Source organism: Apteryx rowi, unplaced genomic scaffold, assembly GCF_003343035.1.
Source record: "Apteryx rowi isolate R43461 unplaced genomic scaffold, aptRow1 scaffold_539, whole genome shotgun sequence".
In the NCBI taxonomy this organism is placed as follows: Eukaryota; Metazoa; Chordata; class Aves; order Apterygiformes; family Apterygidae; genus Apteryx; species Apteryx rowi.
Genome location: NW_020450804.1, coordinates 462,893 through 489,407, shown reverse-complemented (window position 1 = coordinate 489,407; position 26,515 = coordinate 462,893). Strand labels below are relative to the sequence as shown.

General features: G+C 38.6%; 2 protein-coding genes across 3 annotated transcripts in view; one reads left to right on the top strand and one right to left on the bottom strand.

Annotated features, from left to right (window-relative positions):
- Positions 1 to 459: 459 nt before the first annotated feature.
- FAM206A (family with sequence similarity 206 member A) lies at positions 460 to 6,496 on the top strand. Its single transcript, XM_026081164.1, has 6 exons — positions 460 to 581; positions 660 to 711; positions 4,617 to 4,746; positions 5,459 to 5,535; positions 5,607 to 5,676; positions 5,746 to 6,496. The coding sequence occupies exons 1-6, from the start codon at positions 527 to 529 to the stop codon at positions 5,872 to 5,874; spliced, it is 513 nt and encodes a 170-aa protein (XP_025936949.1). The 5' UTR covers positions 460 to 526; the 3' UTR covers positions 5,875 to 6,496.
- Positions 6,497 to 6,660: 164 nt separating this feature from the next.
- Positions 6,661 to 26,515, bottom strand: part of CTNNAL1 (catenin alpha like 1) — a 58,435-nt gene continuing 38,580 nt past the window's right edge. For both annotated transcript variants that reach the window (XM_026081162.1, XM_026081163.1), the window contains exons 10-19: positions 25,172 to 25,264; positions 24,710 to 24,860; positions 17,873 to 17,910; positions 12,596 to 12,646; positions 12,343 to 12,497; positions 10,747 to 10,795; positions 9,870 to 9,926; positions 9,583 to 9,702; positions 7,334 to 7,417; positions 6,661 to 7,249 (exon numbers count right to left, since the gene is read on the bottom strand). In XM_026081162.1, coding sequence (XP_025936947.1) covers positions 7,088 to 7,249; positions 7,334 to 7,417; positions 9,583 to 9,702; positions 9,870 to 9,926; positions 10,747 to 10,795; positions 12,343 to 12,497; positions 12,596 to 12,646; positions 17,873 to 17,910; positions 24,710 to 24,860; positions 25,172 to 25,264 — 960 coding nt within the window. In that variant the 3' untranslated portion in view covers positions 6,661 to 7,087. The remainder of the gene's footprint in view (positions 7,250 to 7,333; positions 7,418 to 9,582; positions 9,703 to 9,869; positions 9,927 to 10,746; positions 10,796 to 12,342; positions 12,498 to 12,595; positions 12,647 to 17,872; positions 17,911 to 24,709; positions 24,861 to 25,171; positions 25,265 to 26,515) is intronic.

Genomic DNA, 26,515 nt, shown 5'->3' with positions numbered 1-26,515 from the left:
GCTTCTCTTTGGTATCTTTATTCCTTCTGGAAATGAAATCAGTTGACTTCTGTAGTATATTGAAAACAGGAGCTCTTTCTCTGCAGCGTGAAGTTAAGGGCAGTGAAGTTAGTGGAGCTGACTTTAGACGTGGTCAGGTACCTACGCCCCGCCGCGGGAGGAGACAAAGATCCGCCTTCTCTGGAGCGGAACTCTGTTCCGCGCTTGCCCTTTGCTGCTCGCGAACTCTGGCTGCTGCCGTCGGGGCGCAGAGGCGAGGGCAGTGACGGCGCACCCCCCATTACTCTGCAGGGCCCGCCGTAAGCCAGCCCCCACTTCCCGGCGGCGGCGGCGCGCACGCGACCAAGCGGCTGTGGGCGGGGTGAGCGAGCCTGGCCGCCGTCACGCGGGGCCGCCCGGGAGCATGCGTGCAGCGTTCTTGGCGGGGAGGGGGGACTCGCGCTGATTGGCTCTTCGTGGCGGCTCGACCTCGGCAGCGGCTGCGGTGCGCCTGCGGGTGGAGACGGGGGCAGACCGGCAGGGCGGCATGGCCGCGGCGCAGGGCGGCGCGGAACGGTACTTTACGCGCTGGTACAAGCCAGGTACCGCGCCGGCCGGGCGGGGGGCACAGGGTGGTGGCCCCTGTGCTTGTGCAGTCACTTGTGTTTGTGCCTTTGCAGATGTGAAGGGACGGCTGTGCGAAGACTTCTGCGTGCTGCAGCACTCCAACAGGCGAGTAGCGGCTCCTGGTAGGCTCTTGGCCCCGCTGTGGGGGGAGGGGCCGGGCCAGTCCAACGGCTGCCTCACCTGCGCGCTGTCATAGGAGCCTCTTCGGCCTTAGGGCCTGGGGTGCGGCTCAGGAGCGCGGTCTGGCCGTTACGGTGCGCAACGGTGCGTTGCGCCAGCCGCTCCTAGCGGTGCTGCGGCGTTGGACCGCCGCAGTGCGAGTGGTTGGCCCCGGCGTGGCACCTGCGTCCCTGAGGCGGCCCTCCACTTGGATGCTCTGCTAAGTGGCTGCCGGGAAATGCCACATCCGGTGAGTGCGTGGTTCTGCCCCATCCGGCTCCTGGAGGGCCTTTGTGGTGCTATCTGTAGGGTCTGCTTGGCAATTCAGGTATGCTCTATTAGCTCTCTTTTGAAGATAGGTACCTGTGATCAAGTAAGAGCTACTATTTTTTTTTTTTAATTTGGGTGAAGAGACACTATGGCCCCTTCTGTAAAGCAGTTGAGTGGCTAGAGCACCTGTCTAGAGCTTGGTTTGATTCCATCTTTTTCTGACTAAGAACACTGAAGTTAACATCTCCCATCCATTCACCCTGATGTCAGCTATTCTGGATAGGGTATTCAGTTGTCTCTTAATGCCCAAATACTACCATATAAAACAACTTGAGATGTATTGAGCTAGACATGAAGGGAAGAGCAGAAAACATCTACCTTCTGGTCCCTGGGGCTTTTGGCAGAGGTTGGCTCTACTCTCTTCTCCAGGAACAGGTTTTCATTATTTATTCCTAATGAAACAGCTTTGACAAGAATAAAAGTAGGTCTTTTTTTGAGAAATAATTGATAGTGCTTTCTTGGAATATGTGAGAACCACTAAGTCTTTTAATTTTACATATGCATGCAAATGTACTGAAATGTTCTGTGCAAGTAGACTTCCAACCCTCCTCGCCAATGTTTTTTCTTTTTTCCTTGCATTTACAGGACAGCAGTGATTACTACTGTTGTTTATTTGCTTGCTTTTGTGATATATAAACTAATAGGGACAACACCTCAGAAACCTCTTGCATGGAACAGATGGAAAATATCAGGTGATCCTAGATTTTTCTGTAGAATGGGAGTGACAGAAATCTTATGGTTCCTCTGTCCCTCTTTAATTATTACTCCAATAAGAGCTTGATTTTTTTTTTTCCTGTATTGCTCAACAGATTCACAGACTTCAAAAAAAGGAGCTGTTAGAGCCCTGCAGTGCTGCTGTTGAGTCCATGTACCCTCCCTTCCTGAAAGGGTCCTTAAATTATCTTCAATATTAGAAGAGTAGTTTTCAAAAGTCTTTTCAGTAATGATGTTTAGAAGCATGCCATTTACCTTGATTCTAAGAAAATCAATCAATCAGCTTAATTCAAGCAAACAGTTGGCCTTTTCTGTTTGATATATCTAAATTGCTTTTAATTGTGCTTTCATGTGCTACAGATAATGAATGCAGGATAGGAAATGAAATTTCATACACTCATAACTGTTACTTTTATTTTGTGATATAGCTGGATATCAGCTACAATGGAGTCATTTGGAATAAATCATTAACACTGTACCTTGTTTGCTCTGTTAATGAAATACCTTACATCCTCAGCTCGTGCCCCATTGCTAAAGCGTGTTCTTATTGCAGTGTGGCTTGATGGCATCTTAAGTGCTTCTAACATGTTCTGCCAGAGACTTAACTACTGTCTGCCACAGAAAGAGGCAGTGTATCTTTCTTCAAATTTCTCATGTTTTGAGGGAAGGTTAGATGTTTGCTCTTCCCAGTGGCTTGTCTGCTTCTATTAAGAATTAAAAAAAACAGTGAGAAAGTGAGAAAGCACTTGATTGGAACCATCTCTGCTGAAGCTTTCGGAACCTGAGGCTTCTGTACTGCTGTTTCATTTTCTAGTTTTTTGGAAACCAAAACCTGAGTACCTATTCAGTATGTCTACTGTGAGAATAACAGGTATGACAACCAGGATAAGAAAGGACACTCTCATGTTTATGCTGAATACTAAGCATGCAGTTATTAGTCCTGGTTGTCTAATATAAAAATCTTTGTATTTACCAGTTTAAATATTGCTTATTGGTTTCTAGCCATGACAGACATAATTTGTATTCTCAAGAAACTGTTTCTTGTTCCCAGCATCCTTCCTTGCTCTGAAAGATGTGAGTCTCTTTTGGAGACTCCACTGACTAAACTAGCTCCGAGAATATAATATAGTTTATCATGTATACCAATCTCTTAGCTTGGAGCACAGAGATGAAAACATTAACTATAGATTTAGAGGGGGGGAAAGGAAATAAAAAATAGAAACATTTATTCAAATGTCTGTAGGTAAAGATGATATTGTTGTTTGGAATTCTGAAATAGCAGGGCCCTTGGCTGCTTTAGCAGCTTAGCTGAGCTGTATAAAATATTTGCTTACCATGGCTATGCATGGAGCTGTGGCTCAGTTTGACATTTCTAAGTGATGCAAAATTCTTTTCTGAATTGTTATATTAGCAGGCCTCAGCTATAATGATTAGATGACAGCCCCAAATCATCATCATCTTAAGAAAAGAAGAGGCTGGGATCAAGAGGAGGTAGCTTCATTACTACCTTGCCTTGAGCTGCTATGCTTTTGTCCAGAAAGTTGATAGTGGCACATGAGGCATGCTGAAAGTATACACCAGAATGCAGCTTTCTCTTGGATGGAGTTACAGAGTAAGAACCTGCAGGACATATGTGACAATGTAGGGGGATCAAAACTATTCAGCATCTAAGGGGAAAGATTGGAATATGTGCTACTGTTTTCACTGTAGTTAGCATTCTGTTCATACATAATTCCAGTCCTCTTCTTATTTTTTAAACTGTTCTTAAGCATAATTTTGTATCTGTTCATTTATTGGCAAGCTCTGGACAGTACATTATTGTGCATTAAGCATGGTTCCAAAACGGTGGTGGACTTAGGCCTAATCTCTACAGCTGGACTTGTTTTAAATTCCGCAGTTTTGTGACAAGAAATAACCTACCTTTAGAAAAACATGAAACACAAACAACAGCTTAACTGACACCTAGATCACAGTTGCATTCATCTGCTGTAACTATTCACCACTAATAGCCCTTATATTCACCCTTAACTATTCTGAGAAACATTATGTGGTATTACAGATTTTTCCATCAAAAGCACTTTGTGAACATCTGCTTCAACTATCACAACCCAAGTAAATTGAGTATGCTTGCATTGGGTACAATATTGGGTAAACGGCTCTAGCTTAGGAAGCACACACTTGCTTTTGGCTCCTATTTAAAAGCTGTGGTTTTGTTTAACTAAGAAGTAAGTCAGTCTGCTGTTTCTATGCTCCAGTCTAGTATCTCAAAAATAAAGCTTCTCTGTGGATTATTTGTTTAAGTCAAAGTTCAGTTTTCAACTATGTTTGGTACAGCAAACTCTTCAAGTGAGCTGCCCTGAGGAAAATGAGTCCAATTTGGTAGAGTGATTGAAATTTTTGAGCAGGAAAAGAAAATTTGTCACTCAGCTGCAGTCAATTATCATCAGCTCTTCATCATGAGCTCAGGTAAATTGTTTTTTAGATTACCTTGTTCAACCCCCATGCTATCACCCAGACCTGGCTGTTCTTGTTGTCTTACTAGGCCTATGTGCATATTCTGTGACTCGTGCTGCAGTAAGTTGAACTATACTTTCTTACTAAATTATAGGGGAAGAATATTGTGGAAGACTGGGCATCCAACAGTGAAAACCTTGCTAGAATTTTAGACTATAAATCCAAATGAAGTAGTCAGTATCAGTTTTTTAAGTCCTAGCAGTAAAGGCAGAGAAAGTTGTGGAGCTTTCTCGGAGCACATTAGAGTGTGGCTTTTCATAAATTCAGGATAATAATAATAACTCTTTTTGCAGAATTTGTGTCATCACCTTGGCAGAAGCCCATCCTCTTCTTCAAAATGGAAAAACAATTAAAAGCATTAATTACCAAATCAGTGCCAACTGCAGCAGACTTCAAAATAAGGTCTCTGGGAAGTCAAAAAGGGTATGGCCAGTCTTCATCTTAATCTCTCAAATTGCCTGAGCCTTTCTGTCCTTTCTAGGATAGAAACTTACCAAGTTACCTTTGCATTTTAATACAGCTCCTCCACAGTTAAAGAATTTAGACCGTGTGAAGTGGCTTGTTTGACTGTTCCAAGCTAGGTGCAGTAGTGCTCCTACAGCACTGGTGGCTTCCAGTGTTGCTCAAACCAAGGCTAATAGTTGCTTTTAGTCATTTTTTCATAGTATTGAGAAGGACTTGAACATCCCTTAACAGATAACTTGTTTCTGACAAAACACCAAGGATTTGGAGACTGTCATTTTTGTAAAAGATACCTAGAAAGCGGATGGACTAGTTCAGTTTGTTTAAGGGTGGGTTTTCAAATATGCCTAGTTAAAATTCATTTTATTAAGGTCAACTGTGCTATATTTTTCTCCTCTGCTTGCTGATTTTAATCTGATTAAACTACAAATCTGTTACTCTACAAGAAAGTTATAATTAGATTTGTAAACTCTTATAAGCTCCTACTTGATTTGTGCAGGTAACTAAGCTGTCATCTTCCCTTCCCTTGGGAAGTGTAACTATGTAACTTACAATGATCTACACCTATTCACAGTTCCCTCCTTTGTTCTTGAAGCTTACAAACTTCTTATATTGCTGATGGTAACACTTTAAAAAGCCCTATGTAACTCCAAGTAACTTTTTTCAAATGCAGGGAGCTCAGTTTTTAACAGAACTTGCCCCTCTGTGCAGGATATCCTCCTCAGATGGGGAGAAGTACACCATTTATAGGTAAGAATTTTCCCATTTTCTTCTTACCTTGACATAGTGTGCGCTTCTACTAAATCTAAACACTTTCACAGTTGTATACGAGGGCGACTGATAGAAGTGAATGAAAACATTCTTAATAATCCAGCTATTCTGCAAGAAAAGGTAAGAAACTTTCTTGCTTTTTATTCTCTTAACTCTTACTTCACTACTAACTTTAGTCTTACTTTTTAGCCATCAACTGAAGGATACATAGCAGTGGTTCTACCCAAATTTGAAGAAAGCAAGAATATAACTCAAGGACTTCTGACGCAGAAGGAGTATGAAGAAGTTTTGTTGAAACGTCTTAATTCTTCTTCATGAAATTAAGTATGCAGGTATCATCTGTATTTGATAGCAAATGAACTACTTTTATTGTACACTGTAACTTCCATGGTATTGAAAGGCCTAGTGTCTATTTTTAAAAGTGGAACTTAAACACTTGTTTCACAAAAGAATAAAGTAGCTCAAATAGTTTGTATATTAAAACTTGCTTTCTCTTTCTCTCTCACTTCTAGTATTACAAGTTTTTAAATTAGCATAGAATGGTATGTTGGAGAGTATGTTCCACAGGTTTCATTGGTTCTGCTCAGTGCAAGCAGAATACATACAGAAAAATCCCATGATTTAGCTATCAATTTAGCTTAACTAATATGACATGGATTATGAGAAAGGTGAACTGAAGATAAAGTGTAACAGGAGCCTGTGTACAAAGAGTAGATAAACTTGAAAATAAGTATTTCATCCCAGGTTATATTTTCATAGCATCTTTAAGTCAAATAATGCCCTTTGTATAGAAGTTTGTCCTTATCAGTATCCATTTTTTAAATTCTAAATGATATAATGTAAAGTCTACATAATACTTCAGTAGTTCTACATGCAATTCAAATGCTGCTCAATAAGTTTTAATCAAAAAGACCTACAAATAAAGATGGTATAAGGAAAAAGGTTTTGAATTGAGAGTATTAATCACTTGGAAATATACTTTTGGGAATATGAATTATGTCAATGAGATTAAAATTCAACCTTGCAGATACTGAAAGAATTTTTTTTTCCTAGACTACTTCACTGCAGGTATAACTCATAGCTAAGAAACATTTCAGTGCTTTAGGCCACAGCCATTCAGACTATTTTCCTGATCATGCTTTATCAAATACGTAGACTGAAATAGGCCAGAGATGAGTTTACAAACTTCAACAGCAGTGTTACATACAGTATATTCAGCACAAAGTTCTTTATGTAAAATGTCTATTAGCAGCATCTTTGTGTTGAAACATCCATTAAGACATTCATAAGCATTAATTACAAAACCAGTATCAATAGTGAGCATAGGAAATGCATTCACATTATAAAAATACATAACAGTTAGACTGGCTGGTGTTGTAATTGTTAAGTAACAGCACATATATTAGCTGTGACAAAGGTCAACAGTTTTAATTCAGATTAAACTGGTTTGACTTTCCACAAAGGAAAGCAATACTGAAACTTCAGAAAGTGTTACTTTCAAATGGAGTTCCTGCATTTCTAAGTGCTTTAATTACTTGCTCTCTAAAAATGTCATATTTGTTACATGATTTTCTAAAGACTTGATGCCAAACATCTCAGCTGTCCTTTCTGGGCAATGTGCATTTGTACCAGCTTGTACTCTGTTCTCTCTCCACAGTGGAGCAGATTTAAGACAGCTGTTTCCTGCTTTGTTCTGTAAGAGAACAAAGATTATTATTACTTTTTTAAATAAGATGACTTTTTAAATCTATTTAATAGTGCACATGAATCAACTCACCTTTCTCAGTAACCTGCAGCAAAGTGGAAGAAGTTGGCATAACAGAGTCATCACATTCCTTGTTTTCTGAATGCATGCATCAACCTAAAAGACAATTAAGTAGCATAACACCACTGATTCCATTTGTTAGGCAATTGTTTAATACATGAGATGATAATCTATTTCAAGTTCAAATGGATAATATTTGTCCTTCATAAGTATTTCCCCTTTAATCAAGATTTTGCCTAGCTTTTTTGGATTTCTCTATTATAATACACTAGAGCAACAGCCTCCCTTCTGTTGACACAAGACTTGATCTGGGAAACAGAAGAGAATGACACACATCCCAGAAGAACCAATTAATAGTAATATTGAGTTTATAAATGCATACAGACATCACTGTTGAAAACTAAGCAAAAGGAATTATCCTGGAAAGCAGGGAAGAAACCTCAGCTCAACTTTGTAGTGTTTAAAAACTTGAGCATTGGCAGATGGGAAAATTTCCATGAAGGATTTTGATACGTGAAAAATACTGTCTCAGAAGGGACCTCTGATCATTTAAGTATGATCCTTTTAATATTCTTGTCTTTGTTATCCAGCTCTTTTATCTAACTGGGTCTCTGGAAAGTATGTGTTCATCATAATTTGTGATATCTTTCTTTTATGTCCTGTCAGCATGATTTAGAAAGCAATGAATCATGTAAGCCTTACCTTGACATCAGTTACACTAAAAGCTAGCTAAGACTTAAAGAGTTTGAGTTTAAACCCCAAGTCTGACTCTCAGTATAGGTTACAAAATTGGGGCCTCCAGAAACATTAACTGGAATTTGATAGTCCTTTATCACTATGTTAGCTCTAAACAGATGGGAGTTTCCATTTAGTCCAGTTAGAGAGTGCAGCTATAGATGGCAGCTGTATATATCTGTACTTGTAACGAATACGACTAACATCAGAATTAACTCCGGGCAGTCTAGAATAGACTCTCTACCTTTTGAGAAGCAAGCATGTATTTCAGTAGTAGGGTCTTTGGGTTTGGGGATTTATTCTGTTTATGTTAAGCATTAATAACAACAGAATAATTATTACAGTAGTGGTAATATAAATTACCTTCATTATTCAGCAATAAAGTCCTTCCTCAGTCACTGAGGTGCACTTAATTACAGTTCAGCTTTCACTGAATAAAGTTCTAGAGGATTATAGTAAGATAAATACTATCTGATATTATTCAGCTGAGAATTCTGAGTTGGAGCATGATAAAATTCCAGTAGCTCTATTCATCTAATGGGTGAGTCAAAGGAGATGTTGACTTATATTTTTTGACAAATTTCTCAGCATTAAAAAGCAATATAAAATAATGGAAGCCTACAGACACCTTTCCACCTTTAATAGCAGCTCAGGAAACATTCCTGTAAGCTCTCTCACTAATACTGAAATCCAAAACCCAAGTGATAATCTCAGTATTTTTAGCAATAGAAAAGAAAAACCCTACTAACTGATTCTTAGACTCTCAAGTTGGTGAGCCAGGGGTTGGGGAACTCTTCCTTAATATATTAGTATATAGTGTCTTTGGCCACAGGGCTAGTTATACAAACTTAGACCATCCGTGCTCCCTAAAGAAAACATTCATATAAATCTGTAAAGTAATGCTATCCAAGTTACCCACTGGCAGGCATCCGTGTATGCTGAGTGCCAGTGTATCATGCTTTTCCTCCTATCAGAATCTCAGCATGACCAAGTATGAGGGGATCAGGATAAGCTTCACTGAAGCCCTTCTCTGCCAGTGGGAGAAAAAAAGTCCAGTGGTACTACAACAAAAATAGAATCAAGAAAACAGTACACCTCTGCTGAAGAACTTTTTTTCCCCCAACACAAGACAGTGCAATAAATTGCTTGGGTCACAGATAAAAATGAGGGATGTCCCAATAGACAAAGCATATTTTCATCAAGAGGAACAGTTCTTACCCTGTCTATACTTGGCGTATCAGCTTCTCAAAACATTTTAAGTGTAAACAGTATTTCAGAAAGGACGAAAGTTGAAGTAACTTTCTCTTCTACGTAAGGAACAGCAACAATGAGGTATTGCATAGCAGAAAACAAATATTGCATAACAGCATAAAATTTCACATTTGCTATTTTTTATGGTCTTCTGTCACCCCAAGACATTGTGTTATCAAAAACTGTTTCATATTTTAACAGGAACAGAAATCAGCAGGTCATGAGATTTCAAAATAAGTCAGGTCTTGTTTTCATGATTTTTTTTTTAACCTTACCTTTGTAAATGTAGCACTTTTACCCTGAACAGAAACTTTAGCTGTAATCTGAAGCTGCTGGCACATAGGGATCAGTTTTTCAGTCTCCAGCAGAAGCAATGGTTTACCATCATCATGTAGCTGAAATGGGGTTCAGAAAGACAGAACTACTTAGTGTTAAAGACTCCAAGTATAAGTTAATGGAGCAGACAACACAACCAGCTTTTAAGCATTACCATTAAAGTCATAAGGTGATGCGCCTCAGGTGATAGTCATAAGGAATGACTATTTTAGAAGTCATACATTACCTGATCAGAAAAGGCATGAAAAGCTGAAGCAAGTTTTTTGCCCTCTGTAGCAAAAATCTGAATGGAGGAAAAGAAGTGTAACAAAATTAACCACAATTAAAGATTAGGCTCTTTCTTTTCTTTGTTGTTTCAATAAGTGGTATATTATAAAGTAAAAGAGTAGCAGGAAATATTTGCAATAGTTGCGTACATTTATAATTAACAAGTCAACATTTCATGGTGACCTCTGAAATACCAAGCTACGCTACAACTGCCATTCTCTCATATAAGCAAAGTTTAAAGGCTTTCATTTCACATTAAAAAAAATTGTTTTCCAGTTATTTTTTGTAATGGAGCAGTTCACAAAAGTTTTATGGGTGGAAGACACCTGCCATGTTTGTGTATTGTCCTGACAATGGTCTCCTGTTAAACATATGTGTTTATCTTAAAATGTCACCCTACATTCCCTTATTGGGCATCCTGTGTTTTGTTTGTATTGTTCAAATTCTTATGTCTTCTTCCCTTCTCGTAAGAATACTGCTGCTCGGAGTAGGATGGAATATCTATTAACACTGTAACGGACTGAGCTAAATAACAAAAGAGAGAAGCCTAATGCCTTGAAGTCCTTCTATATTTGCCATAATGGACATTCAATTTGGCATTCCCAGTCCTAACTGGAATCTGTCAAAGTTTAAAGAATGTTGTCTTAATTAAGCTATTACCTGAACACTGGAATGTGAGCTTTCAAAAAATATACACCAGAGTTATGCTGCTTAAACTACAATTACTAGTCCATTTGTGATATGCTGTACTTATGTGTAAGCAACTGAAGAGTTAAAGATTCAGTTTGTTCTTCATTCAGAGTTCCTAATTCCAGTATTTTTTAAAAATGTATTACCTCTGCTTGATGAAATAACTCCTGGGTAGTTTTCAGCAGTCCTTCTCCTCTATGGGAAACAATGAAAACAGACTATATGACATGTATAGATTGCAGATTATTTTGCCTGCTACCTACATAATTTATAGGCTCTCTCTTACGCATGCGCCCATACGCACACACATGGTCTGTAAGACCAAAAGGCAGGATGTGATCCCTAAATCCTTGTAGTGTATTTTGTACTATACCTATCTTCATGATAGATACTAGTCAAATCTAAAATGCTTCATGTAACTATTAAAATAAACTTGACATTATAAATGTTACCAACTACCTTTGCTCAAGTATTTAAAAAACAATGGTTAAAACTTTTTCATTAATATAACTATGCATGCTATAATGGCAGCCATTTCCCTTCCATTCAGTTTGAAAAGAAGTTTACACTGAAACATTCTTTGATGTGTGAACTCTGGAAAGGAATCTTATTTCATTTATTGGTTAGAAAAGAGGTTATGTGCTTCCCTTCCCCCTGTGCCAGTAACTAAACCTCAGTTCTCTTCTAACATGAAGTATTTCTGCAACAAACAAAAGGAATTGAGAATTACAAGAATAAAAAATAGGGTATGCTACAAACTTACTAGCTGTAGAATATACAAACACACATACACACACACACAACTTTTGAAAGCAGAAAATCTAAAAGTAAAGACAGTTAAGTACTAATATTCAGTTTCTCATAGTTAAGAATTAAGTTAGTAAAGTTACCTTTGATTAGTGTCAGTGTAATGCTTAAAAATGAACACACAAAGGTTACAGTGAGTTGGGGAACATAGACAAGTCATTTAACTAGGTAACGTCCAAGGCGCTTTTGCACAAAACCAAATTATGCAGTTATTGCTTAAAATGGCTAAGTATATTTGTTTTACTGCTTAAGCATTTTATACCAAAAAAAAGTAACCTAGGGCTTTTCCACTTAAGCAGGCATCCACACTACTGGACTATAAAATGCCATCACTCTTCTGGAAGATACTATGCAAATGCACAACAATAACTTATTATGGGAGCCCCATTTCAAAATACATAAACACCTTAGTGGCTAGAGCCCTACTGGGAAATTAGGCAGGAATAGTTTAGTTCTCAGCAGAATAAGGACAGAAATCTGTGTCTCTGGCATCCTGAATATTACTGGACTGCTAGGTAAGAACAGTCTTGCATCAAAAAAATCTAAATTCTTTGAACAAAAAGACTGACCTTGCATAGGCTAATTTCAGAAGATATACCTTTCAGAACAGCAGAGATCAGCAATTCTGATCTACATCTGTGCTTTAATTCCCTCAGTTTTGAAACCAATCATCTATGAACATGCTTCTTTAAAATCTTTTCCTCATCTAAAGATATTTAAACAAACAGACATTCTGCAACAAAACAATGTTTAACACTTAAAAAGCCTAGCTTATTATTAAAGGTCTTAGAAGATCACAAGAATTTATAAAGCATAAGAATAGAAATGAAAACTTCTTTTTGAAGGTATGCCAATGCTTTTACTCTTCTTGTTCCTAACAAATACTTTTACTGCATCCTCTTCTCACCGAAACATGCTGCATACAGCGCAATTACCTGGTAAATAGGTACATGGAGTAGGCCATACTTGACATGCCTTGTACATATTGCACAATCTTATTCTCCTGATCCTCCCATTTCTCTGTCTCAGAATCCACATAAGATGTGAGCAGATGCAGTTCTAATCCAAGTTTTGCAATTTTTGCCTGTTCCTGTAAACGGTAAATGTATTTATAACAAGCAAAAACATATTCTCCAGTCAAAAGAAAAATTAATTAAAAGATTGGTTACTAAAATGATGACATCTTACCTCAGTATCTAATCTGACTGGCTTTAATGCTTTCAGATATGCGTTATGCTTCTGTTTCAAACAAAAAAATAACATTTTTAAATAAAAGGAATTGGTAATAATTTTACTAACAAGTCATAAGAGATGGCTGTATCAGAAGTAGACTTTGCAGGAGAGTTTCACTGGCTCAGACTTTTCAGTAGAAGCTGAGCATCTGTTCTGATTTGGTTGTTCTGCAATGCCATATGGGAGCATTAGCTGTGCCTACAAGCACAGTAAAGTTTTAAGGAAAAGACCTCTCCTACAGTTGTCAGGTTCAGTGTCTCTTCTCCATTTCCTCATGTATTACCATCCCTTTCCCTTTTCCTCAAAATCCTCGGTAATTCTTAATACAAAATAAACAGTCTTAGCCAAGGACTACTGCACTGTTTTTTTCATCTAGGATGATGATAGTGCTAGAAAGACTAGCTAGATAGACTAGCTGAATCAACTTCCAAACTGGTCTTGGGTGAAACCTGTTGGCGTACTTCAGGAGAGCAAACTTTGGCCTCTTCAGGGACCTACTTGGAGGAATCCCGTGGGTTAGGGCCCTAGAAGGAATGGGCGTTCAAGAGAGCTGGTCAATATTCAAACATCACTTCCTCCAGGCTCAAGAGCGGTGCATCCCTATGAGTAGGAAGTCAAGCAAAGGAGGTGGGAGACCTGCATGGATGAGCAAGGAGCTCCTGGCAAAACTCAAACAGAAGAAGGAAGTATACAGAAAGTGGAAAGGGGGACAGGCCACTTGGGAGGATTATACGAACATTGTCAGAGTATGCAGAGATGCGACGAGGAAGGCCAGGGCCCATTTGGAATTAAATCTGGCAAGGGATGTCAAGGACAAGAAGAAGGGCTTCTTCGCATACATCAGGAGCAAAAGGAAGACTAGGGAAAATGCGGGCCCGCTGCTGAATGGGGTGGSTGCCCTGGTGAGAGAAGGCAGAGTTACTGAATGCCKYCTTTGCKTCAGTCTTTMCTGCTCAGGCCAGCCCTCAGGAMYCSCAGAYSCTGGAGGCAAGAGMGAAAGTCTGGAGAAAGGAAGACTTYCCCTTGGTKGAGGAGGAKKGGGTTAGAGATCATTTAAGCAAACTTGACACCCACAAATCCATGGGCCCTGATGGGATGCACCCACGAGTGCTGAGGGAGCTGGCGGATGTCATTGCTAAGCCACTCTCCATCATCTTTGAAAGGTCATGGAGAACAGGAGAAGTTCCTGAGGACTGGAAGAAAGCCAGTGTCACCCCACTCTTCAAAAAGGGCAAGAAGGAGSACCCAGGGAACTACAGGCCAGTCAGCCTCACCTGCATCCCTGGAAAGGTGATGGAGCAGCTCATCCTGGAAGCCATCTCCACGCATGTGGAGGAAAAGAAGGTGATCAGGAGTAGTCAGCATGACTTCACCAAGGGGAAATCATGCCTAACCAATCTGATAGCCTTCTATGATGGAATGACTGGCTGGGTAGATGAGGGGAGAGCAGTGGATGTTGTCTACCTTGACTTCAGCAAGGCTTTYRACACTGTCTCCCATAACATCCTCATAGACAAGCTCAGGAAGTGTGGGTTAGATGAGTGGACAGTGAGGTGGCTTGAGAACTGGCTGAATGGCAGAGCTCAGAGAGTTGTGATCAGTGGCACAGAGTCTAGTTGGAGGCCTGTAGCTAGCGGTGTCCCCCAGGGGTCAGTACTGGGTCCAGTCTTGTTCAACTTCTTCATCAATGACCCGGATGAAGGGACAGAGTGCACCCTCAGCAAGTTTGCTGACGATACAAAACTGGGAGGAGTGGCTGATACGCCAGAGGGCTGTGCTGCCATTCAGAGAGACCTGGACAGGCTGGAGAGGTGGGCAGAGAGGAACCTCATGAAGTTCAACAAAGGCAMGTGCAGGGTCCTGCACCTGGGGAGGAATAACCCCATGCACCAGGACAGGTTGGGGGTTGACCTGCTGGAAAGCAGCTCTGCGGAGAAGGACCTGGGAGTGCTGCTGGACACCAAGTTAAGCATGAGGCAGCAATGTGCCCTTGTGGCCAAGAAGGCCAGTGGTATCCTGGGCTGCATCAGGAAGAGTGTTGCCAGCAGGTCAAGGGAGGTGATTCTCCCCCTCTACTCAGCCCTGGTGAGGCCACGTCTAGAGTACTGCGTCCAGTTCTGGGCTCCCCAGTACAAGAGGGATGTGGCACTACTGCAGCAAGGCCAGCGAAGGGCTACAAAGATGATTAGGGGACTGGAGCATCTCTCTTATGAGGAAAGACTGAGAGAGCTGGGCCTGTTTAGCCTGCAGAAGAGAAGGCTGAGAGGAGATCTTATCAACGTGTACAAGTATCTGAAGGGAGGGTGTCAAGAGGATGGGACCAGACTCTTTTCAGTGGTGCCGAGCGACAGGACGCGAGGCAATGGGCACAAACTGAAACACAGACGCTTCCATCTGAACATGAGGAAAAACTTTTTCACTGTGAGGGTGACAGAGCACTGGAACAGGTTGCCCCGAGAGGTTGTGGAGTCTCCTTCTCTGGAGATATTCAAAACCCACCTGGACGCAATCCTGTGCAATATGCTCTAGGTGACCCTGCTTGAGCAGGGGGGTTGGACTAGATGATCTCCAGAGGTCCCTTCCAACCTCAGCGATTCTGTGATTCTGTGATGATGTAGGAGGTTCTTTCTGTGTCATCTTGCTGAAATAGCTGGAAATGTATACTGAGGTTTCCCTCCTTTATTTGTCATAAGTGTACAAAAACATTTGTCTGGCTGCAAGCCAAATCTTGGCTCAGATTAAGCAATGATTATTGGTTTTATTGATGCGAGTGGAATACCTAATAAGATAAGGTAGAGTTTCCCAACTACACTGCACATATCCACAGTAATATACGAGCTGTTTCAAATCAGTCTGCATGTAACAGAGAGCAGCAATTCCTGACTTTAACTTTGTGCGCTGTTGCTGTCACTATGCGAAGACAGCAGAAACTAAWGAACATGGGAGCTACAGTCCACATTTAGAAACTGCACTAGAGTGTGTGGGAATAGGAAGTACAAAGTTGGAATCATAGCTTGGAGGGGTAAGTGTGAGCCATAGGAGGAGGAAGGGTGATGAGTGCGCAGGACTGAGATCCTTGTTTGAGACTCAGAAAGAGCTGTTATTAATGCAAATGAAGGTCAGGAATCCCTTGGAAAAAATCTACTATTCATTGTGTCTGGGCAAAATTCAGCTGGGCAAGAATAAAATACAGCTATTAAAGTTCCTACTACAATCTGCTGCCTAGTGTTTAGCTTTCATGGCAGTGTCCCCCCTAATTTTTTTAAAAAATGAATCCTATGAATGTGTACCCAGATCAGACACTATTAATTCTGCCTATGTACTAGAAATGTGAGAAGCTGATCTCATATCAAAAGACTTAGCAAAAATTTTAAGATTTGATGTTCCTAAATGTAATTTAAGTTTGACTATATTATATATTGCAGATGCAATTCAAGACCTTGCTTTTAAGGTAGTGTCTTTAAAAAAAAAATAACACACAATGAAACTGGATTCCTATATAAATACAAACTTTGGGCTACAACCTATGGCAGATGCTTCAGCTGCTAGGTGAAAGGGAATTCAAGAAAACACACATTCTAGAACAAGTAAGTTTGTCTATCCAGAAATAACTAAGTATGAATACTGTTCATTCAAATCTTAAGATTTGAAGAAACTTCTGAATATTTGTTGGACTTGTAATTTTCTCCATTCTAATGTTCAGCCACACTATTTGTTTGACAGAACTGGGAGAATCACATAAGCAGTTACCAGTCTGCTTTTAAAACGTGGTTTTACATTAATACTATAAAGAAAAATCTATCTATTCATTAAGTGCACATGTGAATCATCACTACTGCACTGTTCACCACTATAACATGGTCTAGGGTGCCATTCATAACCAGGAAGCAGCACAGTCACAATTAAATAAATGTAACAAGAAGCCTTAACTAATCTGATTTACAGGAACAGTCTGGCTTCCATGCAGGGACATTTACTGCCAAACTCTCCAATAACCCTAATTCCCCCAAATCTGTGTCTTGCACAGAAAATACAGAAGACGACGACCTTCCAGGAAACAGCAAAGCAGAATTGTTTAAATCCTGGGAACAAAGTTATTAGTGGAAGTGCTTTTAAAAGGCATGTGAATCATTATTTGGAAACCTGACTTAAACATCTCTTCTTTAAATTTTGGCTGAAGTTCAGAAGCTTAGTCAAGCCACTGAGGGACAAAAAAACCTGTCAAAAGTCACTGAATCATCTGTTTTCCAGTCTCAGTATTTACTTCCATAAGAGTGAAATTCACCTACGTTCACCCCACCTAACATTATTTGTATTCTATTTAAATCTGTGAATTGTGTTTATAATGAACTGACCTTTTCTCTTTCCCTTTTCATTAAGGGTCAGAAGTATTACATTGTGTTTGAAGTCACTGAAATGCTTACATGGGAACAAGGTTATTTCACACCCAAACTCCTCAATGCTATAGATTAAGGAAAGAAAGCAAGGAAAGAAAGAAACAAGCTACAGCTTACAGTACCTTCATGAGATCATTCTTCCCCTCCGGCCTCCCAGTGAAAAGATTCAGTATGTAATGAATGAATGAAATGACTGCGATCACAATACTAACAGGATTTAGGAGGTTTCCTCACACACAGATGCTCTCAGAAAAAATGTAATATTGATTATAATCAGCTAAGGATATTAATTAGCTCACAACTTAACCTGGACATTTGGTGCAGCTTTTTTCACTGCATTAAAAACATTATGGATCAAACAGGGAAACAAGAATCCATTATTTGAAGAGCATTACAATATGCTCAAATGCGGTCATTTGTCCAAAACAGGTCAGCTCAGACAACAATGTTTAAAAAAAACCGTATCAGATTACCAGGACTTACTTTATTGTATATTGTAGCAAACACTTACTGTTCTGCTAGGGACAATGCATTTATTATTATATAATGTGAGAGTAAAGTTTGTTGTACAAAATGTCCCATTATAAAACAAGAATTAATGTTCACCTACAATCAAATAAGTGATTAAAGTGTGTTATGTGACTAGTTACTCTAGTTTTCAAAGTTTGTTGTTCATTTAAAAAACTTTAAAAGTTTGATATTTTACTGTCAGCCATCCAGTCAAGATGCATATTACCAAGATACTGCTGTGTCCTCATCAAGGTGTAATATGGGAAGAAGTCAATTAATTAACAGCAGATAGGATGCAAATACAACAGTCCCAAAAGCAACTTACCCCTGGTCTGGGCAGTGATAGGTAGACACGCTTCTCTCCTAAGAAGAACACACATATTTACACCAAAATTTGTATGCAGATTTGAATGAATGGGATCACACATCTTACTTCTTCCTTAAGTTCTGGTACTATAAAAGCAAATTACTTACCTGCAAATCTTCTTTTTGGCTGTTACAGAGGTTTTCTACACTGTCTTATGCTTCCAGAGATAGGCAAGCCAAGAACTCCTTACTGTTCCGATTTTAGCTTTCAGTAACTGCCAGTTAAGCATAGCTCCTCTTAACAGTTTCACTCACTCATAAGATCTCTAGTCCCTTGAATTCAGTCCACAACTAAGAGGCTCTGTCTCCAATGACTGAGCAGCTATCACTGCATGCACTCATTTTGTTGTAAAGTACAGCACATAGAGTGGTAACTCAGTGTAAGGCTTTTCTTGATGTCAGCTGAAAGGCATAATATGTGGAGTAGGCAAGGTCACTAGTAAGTTAGGCAGGTTTTTCTAAAAACATCAATAAACCCCTCAGGTACTGCACTATATATATCCCAGGTACACTGTATTTTATAAAGAAAAAAGCAGTTCTTTTATAGCATTTTACACACTTACTAGAATTATTTCTTATATCCCAAGAGGTCTCAGTTATTTCAATCTGAGCAAGAGACAGGGAGAAAAAAAAAATCTCCTTAGGTATTTTCTAGAAATGGATAGGAAAAGATTACTAGTAAAAGGGAAACAGTGCCTGGACTAGTAGCCAAGACTAGGAGCCTCCAGTTACCAGAAGACTTAAACACCTATAAAGACATATTTATTACAATAGGGTCAGAAGAGGAAAGTCTGTCCAAAAAAAAAAAAAAAAAAAAAAGCTAGTGAAAAAGGGACTTTACCTAAAGCAAGAAGGGGCTACTACAATGGAGCTACTACCATTTTGTAGTTTTTATAGTCTTTGTACTACCATTTTTGTAGTCTTTGTTTGCACAGAGTTGATGCATCTGGACAAACAGAAGACAAGCAACAAAACGATTGTTGTTTCCTCCTCTTGTGTCAGTTCCTAATGAAATCCCATTCTGAATCCTCAGAAGACAGTTCTTTTGTGCACTGATGATTTTTGGAAGTATGCTGTCTCCCATCATGAGCAGAATCACAGAATCACAGAATTGCTGAGGTTGGAAGGGACCTCTGGAGATCATCTAGTCCAACCCCCCTGCTCAAGCAGGGTCACCTAGAGCATATTGCACAGGATTGCATCCAGGCGGGTTTTGAATATCTCCAGAGAAGGAGACTCCACAACCTCTCGGGGCAACCTGTTCCAGTGCTCTGTCACCCTCACAGTACAGAAGTTTTTTCTCATATTCAGATGGAACTTCCCGTGTTTCAGTTTGTGCCCGTCGCCTCGCATCCTGTCGCTGGGCACCACTGAAAAGAGTCTGGCCCCATCCTCTTGACACCCTCCCTTAAGATATTTGTAGACATTAATAAGATCCCCCCTCAGTCTTCTCTTCTGCAGGCTAAACAGGCCCAGCTCTCTCAGCCTTTCCTCATAAGAGAGATGCTCCAGTCCCCTAATCATCTTTGTAGCCCTCCGCTGGACTCTCTCCAGTAGTGCCACGTCTCTCTTGTACTGGGGAGCCCAGAACTGGACACAGATACTCCAGAGCAGCTCCACGCTGACACAACTGACTTTTTTCCTGACTTTTTTTTTTTTTTTTTTTTTAAACTTTTCAGCAAGCTGGCAGGCATCTCTTGACCCCGAGAAGTATGGCAGTTTGAATTCTATCTTCCCAAATTCACCTCTTCTTTCCCCTCCCCAGTTTAGAAGTTTTAGAAGTTTTACAAGAGGGGAAGTGAGCTATCAAGCTGTCTCTCTCATTTTTTTCAGGATGCAGATACTCAGATATTAATTGCCCAAACACTCATCCAAGTTTATCAGACTTCTCAGTAAGGACTGACAGAAATTACAAGTCATTTAGAACATCCTCTATGTCAAGACATCAGCTAATCAGCCAAAGTGTAATTTAAGGAAAGCATGTAAGAAGTACCAAGAACAAAAGCTAACTCATAAGTTTAAAATGCTGTAGCATAAAAGAACTTCTTTATGCTATGTAAAAACTTGCTGTACTATATTAAAAAAAAAAAAACTAGAAGTTTCAACCCAGAAAACTTTGCAATCAGAAGAAATGGAATATAAATGTATACTTAGAGGACCATCCCATTACAAAAAATATGAGTAATCAAAATTATCCTTATTCAAGTGGAAAGAAGAGTAAACAGAAATAAGAAAAGAAAGTTTGCTTTTGCTCTTCTGGAAATTGCCATTATGTGGCTTTGCAAGATTTAATTGTTGACCACATCCAAAAAGAGGAAGGACCTGGCTATTTATTGCTTGGAACAAGTGCAAAGAAAAAAAGAGATGAGGGCTTAACTACCAGTGCTTCTGTGAGGCAAAAAGCAGAAAATAAAACGGAGTTCCCAGACTATCATGTAACGGAACCTAAAGATCCAAGAGTAAGAATTATAAACTTGTCTTCCTTTGTTGCCAAGGTAGGTGAAGTTTTAAAAAACTGACTGGACCCACAGATAACATGCATTTCAAAAGCAAAGATCAATTCAAGCCAGAGATAAGTAGTTTCTGATGAAGACAGATTATCTATATCAGTATAACTGCATAATTTTTATTTGATTCCATTGATGGAATACACATATATATTTTTTCACCTATTTAATTTTAATATTTTGGAAGTCAGATTTTGGCTAAAATAGCAAAAGACTTTTTCTGACGTATTACAATCTTCCTTTTACTTCTTCCAGTCTGCCTTCCATTTCTCTAATGTGTTTTCCCTAATGTTTTCCCTCTTTTTTAATTTTTATTATTTCATTCAGTTTATCTTCCAATCTTACTTACCACACTTCTGCTTTCTAGTAGTTCTAGACATGTCCTCCCTCCCACCCCCCATTCTCTATTTTAACTTCTTTAAATCCTGCTTTTGACCTCATTTCTTATCTCACACTAGGATGTCTTCATCCTTGCTTCACCCTTCTTTCTAGAATTCTACTTTCCCCAATTCTAAAATTATGACCTGTATCCCATCATCCACCCACTATGGTCCTCCTAAATCCTAACAGTCCTAATTCTCTCAAACCAAGTAGGCAAAACAAAGAGAGAAGCACAGAAAAGGAAGTTATCCTTGCAAGTCATTTTAACACTGAAGAGCAAGTTACAAGGGAGCCATCATGGGGATTATTCACATTCTTCTCTAACATGTTGAAATCAAAAGGACAGAAGAAAGAAAAAGACTGGCTGGCACCCAAATGATTGGATAGTGTCCTCAATGAAAGATATTTTCGTTAGCTGATTCATTTCAAAGTGCAAGAGCCTCAAAGTATCTAACTTAAAATAGTAATTCTAGGCTTTCTGTATAGTCAGTGGAGAGCAAATAGGTACCTCCCTCCACTAGCTGAACCAAATCACTAAATTTACACAAACTACCCTCTAGAAGTGCCAGTCTCTCTCCTTAGACTTCACGAGGGAGCTCAGACCAGACACTTAACTTTTCAAAGATCAATATTATGCAGAATAGACCTCCTCACTATTGGATTAAACAGTGATTTAGGATTAAGAAAAACAAGTCCAACTCTACCTCACTCAACAGGTCTGCAAGCATAAAGAGATTTTCAGAGTATGTATGAAGGTTACTTATCTGTGCAGTGCACACACACACGCACACACACACGTGCACACACACAGAACCCAAGATGAGCCCAATTCAATCTGGGCATAAAATGGTATAATCCCATTAAAACTGAATGAAATACTGACTCATTTCAAAGCTAAATTAGACTCTCTATCCATGTGTTTTGAACCTCTGTATGAAAAATGCCTAACTTGTTGATATGATAAAAACATTTGATAAAGAATTATGCAATTACTTGTAAAATCAACAGATGAGTTTAAACAAATATGAATCTACTATAATCAGAAAAATGCTTATTTTATTAGATGTGTCCAGCACATTTTAGTCACCATTCAGTTTTTGCCTCTGAACTCTCTAACCAAAGCCAAACATTAGAGCATTAGTACAAAAATACGAGTTTTTAAACCAAGGAGAAAAAATATATATAATGTCTTACTGTAATTTTATCTTCTACTACACACAATCACAATTTACTAGGAATAAAGCACTTGTTACATTTTACTCTGTAAAATAAAGAAACTTTTACCAACATCAACATTAAGTCAAGTAGCATGAGTTACAAGAAGAAGAAATAAGATTTTATAAAATATCGTGAAACTCCATTGGTTTTGGAGGTAGAGTGGCATTCACAAAACTTTTGCAATCTCTTACTAAACAAATACTTTAGTCTGATTTTTCACTTGGGTCATCTACAGTGTTTTTCTAGGAAGAAAAAAGTGTTGGAACTGGTAAGGTGACTTTTAGGGTATCTTCTGAAAGCAAAAGGGGTTTTTTGTTGGTGGTGGTTTGCATTTTTTTCAGTCACTCTGAAGTCCAACAAAGGAAAGCATGCAAACAAAGGACTAGCAGACAACACGGAGGAAAATTCTGTAGAAAACAGTTCAGTACAGGAGACCAAATTACTTCTAAGGAGATACTGATAATTAATATGAAACAATCAGATTCACAGACTGAGTGAAGTCCTTTACTAGGCTGGGCCGTGAGACAAGATTCCTTAAGCATCTTTTTGGCAGTACAAGACTTAATGCACCTAAGGCAATGTAAAGAATACAGGTTACACTTACTATCTTAACAGTGGTGGTATCAGAACACTTTATGGTGAAGGAAAGAGTGAGGAAACAAGAAACACTATAATAAAAACAGACTCATCTGTTTATGTCCAACAGGTAAGGCTGGTCTTCATTGCACCCAGGCCCACACACATGACAGACTCTAACATGCTTAGCTGCTCTTACCATCCTCTTCTCTCTGCTTCAAGCAGCAACATTACAGATGCCTTGTGCAATGGTTCTTTAAAGAAATTGGGAAATAGGATTTGTAGAAAATGCCTGTTATCTGCTATCAATATCCATAAGAGAACAAAAAGTTATTAACTACAGGATAGACTGGGAATGTGCCATAACACTTTAAAAAATATTCATTTTGAGAGCCAAGTATGTGCTTTGCTGTGGCTGCCTGGTTCTGGTCCTAATGTTTTAAATACAGATATATCTTCCAATCTTCCAATCTTAAGGTTTTCACTCTACCCTGCTAGACCACTGTATAAATACAAAAATCAAACTACTGCATAGTCAGCCCTGCAAATTTCAAATTCATTCTAACACATTAAACATAGCATTAAATTTTATATATTAAAGAAATTAAATTAAAGCAAGTTAATGCATCCTTGGCTTCCAAAACAAAAACCACTGAAAGCTAAAAGGATCAGGCTCATAAACAGGACCTCAGATCTAATGGATTGCTCTACATCTTTAAATAGCATTCCAGACTAAGGAGGAAAAACAAATAGAGTAACAATCAGGTATTTCTCAAGTGCCTCAGATTCCTTTTAAACTGTACTATATACAACAATTGTAAACCCACTCAGAGTTTCACTACATTTTCAGTTTACAAGCCTTCAGAATCAGACACACATTCATCTAGCAACCAGCAACAATAGTTTAAGATATTACTGCCCTATAGCTGTTTGTTTACTGTCCTTGCAACAAAGTTGGCAGAAAAGAACAAATGAGCACCCACCAGTTCAGCTCAACTTTCCACAGCAGTTTAAGCTAAGCTGAGTATATTCACACATTCTTCTTCCATAATGCTACTGTGGGAAAGTAACATGGAGTGAAGAAGCAACAATAATTAGCCGAGCAGTGGTAAAACCGTAAGCTACCAAAGCTGTTTACTAGGTGAAGGTTTATCTAAGTGCTGAATCTTTGCAGAAAATTGTGTGACCTTCCACATGCAAGATGAATTCTCATAAACTGCTTACACAAAAACTTGATCCAGTAGGGAAAGTTCAACTGCCAAACTAAATTCTATTCATCAAAAGAAGTCTCATGTCAATGGCAGGATGAAGAATTATATAATTGACAAAGCGTCATCTAACCTGAATACGGATGTACTTGTTCTTTATCTTAGATACAAAATACTGAAGTCTCTGTATTTAACTAAATCTTAACTTTTTAACCTGAGTGATTTTTCTTAAAAATACAAGACATTCAGTATAGTACATTCTATCTGTATGCAATTATAATTTAAAGTCTGAAACAAACACATAGCCATAAGAAGTATAACACCAGGCTACACTGAAGTCATCATTTGAAAAAAAGTAAGTTACATAAAAATAAAGAACAAAACATCTTCAATCTTTTTAAGATAAATTACCCTACTTTGAAGATACTAAAAGCAGAGTAAACACAGATTTGTTTCTTAAGATTTCAAGGTTCTCTTCTACATGTTGTACAAATACCAATAAACTTACCAACCAGAGACAATATCCCAAGATTGTGCAGAGTCGTCAGAGATTCCATCCAGGAGAAAGGACAGCAGTTCAAAAATCAAATAACTACATTCACTACATTATGAAATGATTACAATGAAAGCTGACAGTATAGACTTCATGTATATCTATTTTCCAGAAATACTGGAAATGAATTAAACATGTCACACAATTCAAGTTACACTTTGATTCACTGTCTACACAAAACTAATACATTTGTGTATGACCACCTAGATTCCATATTGCCACATGGGATGTGGGACTGTTTCCTGTTTACTTACTATCCAAAGAAAACAGTAATTCCTAAATCACAGTTAAAATGTTTAGACTACATTTTGTTTTGGAAGCTGCTTTCTTCTATGTGTACATAGCATTCTTACCTCTTCTTCCTTCAAACACATCAATGATTTCTCTTAACAACATGGACATGTCACTCAGTTGAGACTCCCAAGCCTCACAGAACACCTCAAGATTTTCTTTTGCAATCTTACTAGATGGATGTAATGCCAGTGTTTCTGCAGCAGAAACTATCTGGAGAGAGAACAAAATATTTTTTATTCAAAGAAATCCTGGTAAATAGTGTGGCATATGAATGCACAATGCCTTCACAGGCAAAACATAAAATTAAACTGTTACTATTATGTCTGTGTAGTGTATTCACAGGACATTTGCAGACTTGACAATCTTCCTTGTGCATTCTTTTAGTAATAATATGCTAAAGCCCAACACTAAAATATAACTCTTTCTAAAAACTGCTTTGTAAATTTCAACATTAGGTCTCCAAAAAATTCATACAGTGAATTCTTATTTCACTAAAGTGGCCAGAAAAAAGCTAGGCATACCTGTGGACCAGTGACCTGAAAGGTATCTTCTGCATGTATGCAAGTAATCTCGAGGGGCTCTGTTCCAGAAACATGCCTCAACAAACGGCACATCTAAACATTTTTTAAAAATTTAAAGAGAAAAGAATGGTAAAAATATGCTTTCATTACTAATGCAAAAAGGCACAAAATAAATTAATAACTTCTTTTCAGAAACTGATCCGGGATGACACAGCTGTGTGTTTCTCTCAGTAAGGGTTTACAACACACATTCCAAGCCAGGATTTAGCTCTGCTTTTCTGAAGATCACCGAGGGAGAGGAAAAAAAAATCTAATGATTTCAACAATATTTATTACTGAATAAGTCTGAAAGTAATCAGACATTTAAGGAACTTAGAAATTGTAACATAAATGACTTCACCAAGAGCGGATTACTCAGCCATTATCAACCATGTGGAAAACTTAGGTTTTCATCATCCAGAGGCTGAATTTTCTTTGAGAGAAATGACATCAAATTAATTTAGGGAAGAAATACTGTTTCCTTTCACTGTAAACAAAATACAAGTATCCATTCTTTGTGATAACATTAATAGAAAGCTTTGGGCTGAGAATAACACAGAAGTTTTCAGATCACAAGGAGAATTTAAGACAGACAAAGCAGATATGAAACTAACTACACTGTCCATCACAAGAAATACTGTAGGGCCTCACATAAAACCATAATTTTACCTCAGGGTTATGCCTGAAAAATCACTGTGTCTCACTAAAAGAGGAACATTAATTAGTCACAGAAAAAGGGAACATTAAAGCTGAAATAAAAATAAGAGTTGATTTGTCAATCCCTGAAGCTCAAGATTGTTGCTTCTGCATAGTCATGCTTTTGGGACAAATCCTTAAGCCCCATACAGTATCAGTAACTTCTAGAAATTAATGAGTACTAAATGCTATACAAGCATAGCTTCCAGTATCACCATGTTCCAGATCAAAATCACCTTTGTGTATCTCCTACTGGTGCAATTACTTCTGCTACACCTTAAGTCCATAGTATATGACAGAATCTGTGGAAGTGAAGCAGACCATGTAAACATACAGTAACATTCCAGTTATTTAAAAAATAAAAATCTGCCTCCATAGTATACAAAAAAAAAGCAACAAATCAGGATTGGGAAGTTCTATTTGAGTAGAGACTACAAATCTACCCTCTGAAAAAAAAGCTCAAGAGACCAAAATTGTACAAATACTAAACTTTCAGTAACAGTCCTAAACACTTCTAGTACAATGAAAATACAAACGCAGACTATGAAACTCAGGTCTTCCTCACTCCATCTGGCCCAGTGCTCCAACACTATCTTAGCAAGCCTTGAT

Coding starts and splice junctions, on each gene's coding strand:
- FAM206A (XM_026081164.1), top strand. CDS start 527: ATGGCCGCGGCGCAGGGCGGCGCGGAACGGTACTTTACGCGCTGGTAC. Junction 582..659: donor TACGCGCTGGTACAAGCCAG/GTACCGCGCCGG, acceptor GTGCCTTTGCAG/ATGTGAAGGGACGGCTGTGC. Junction 712..4,616: donor GTGCTGCAGCACTCCAACAG/GCGAGTAGCGGC, acceptor CTCTTTTTGCAG/AATTTGTGTCATCACCTTGG.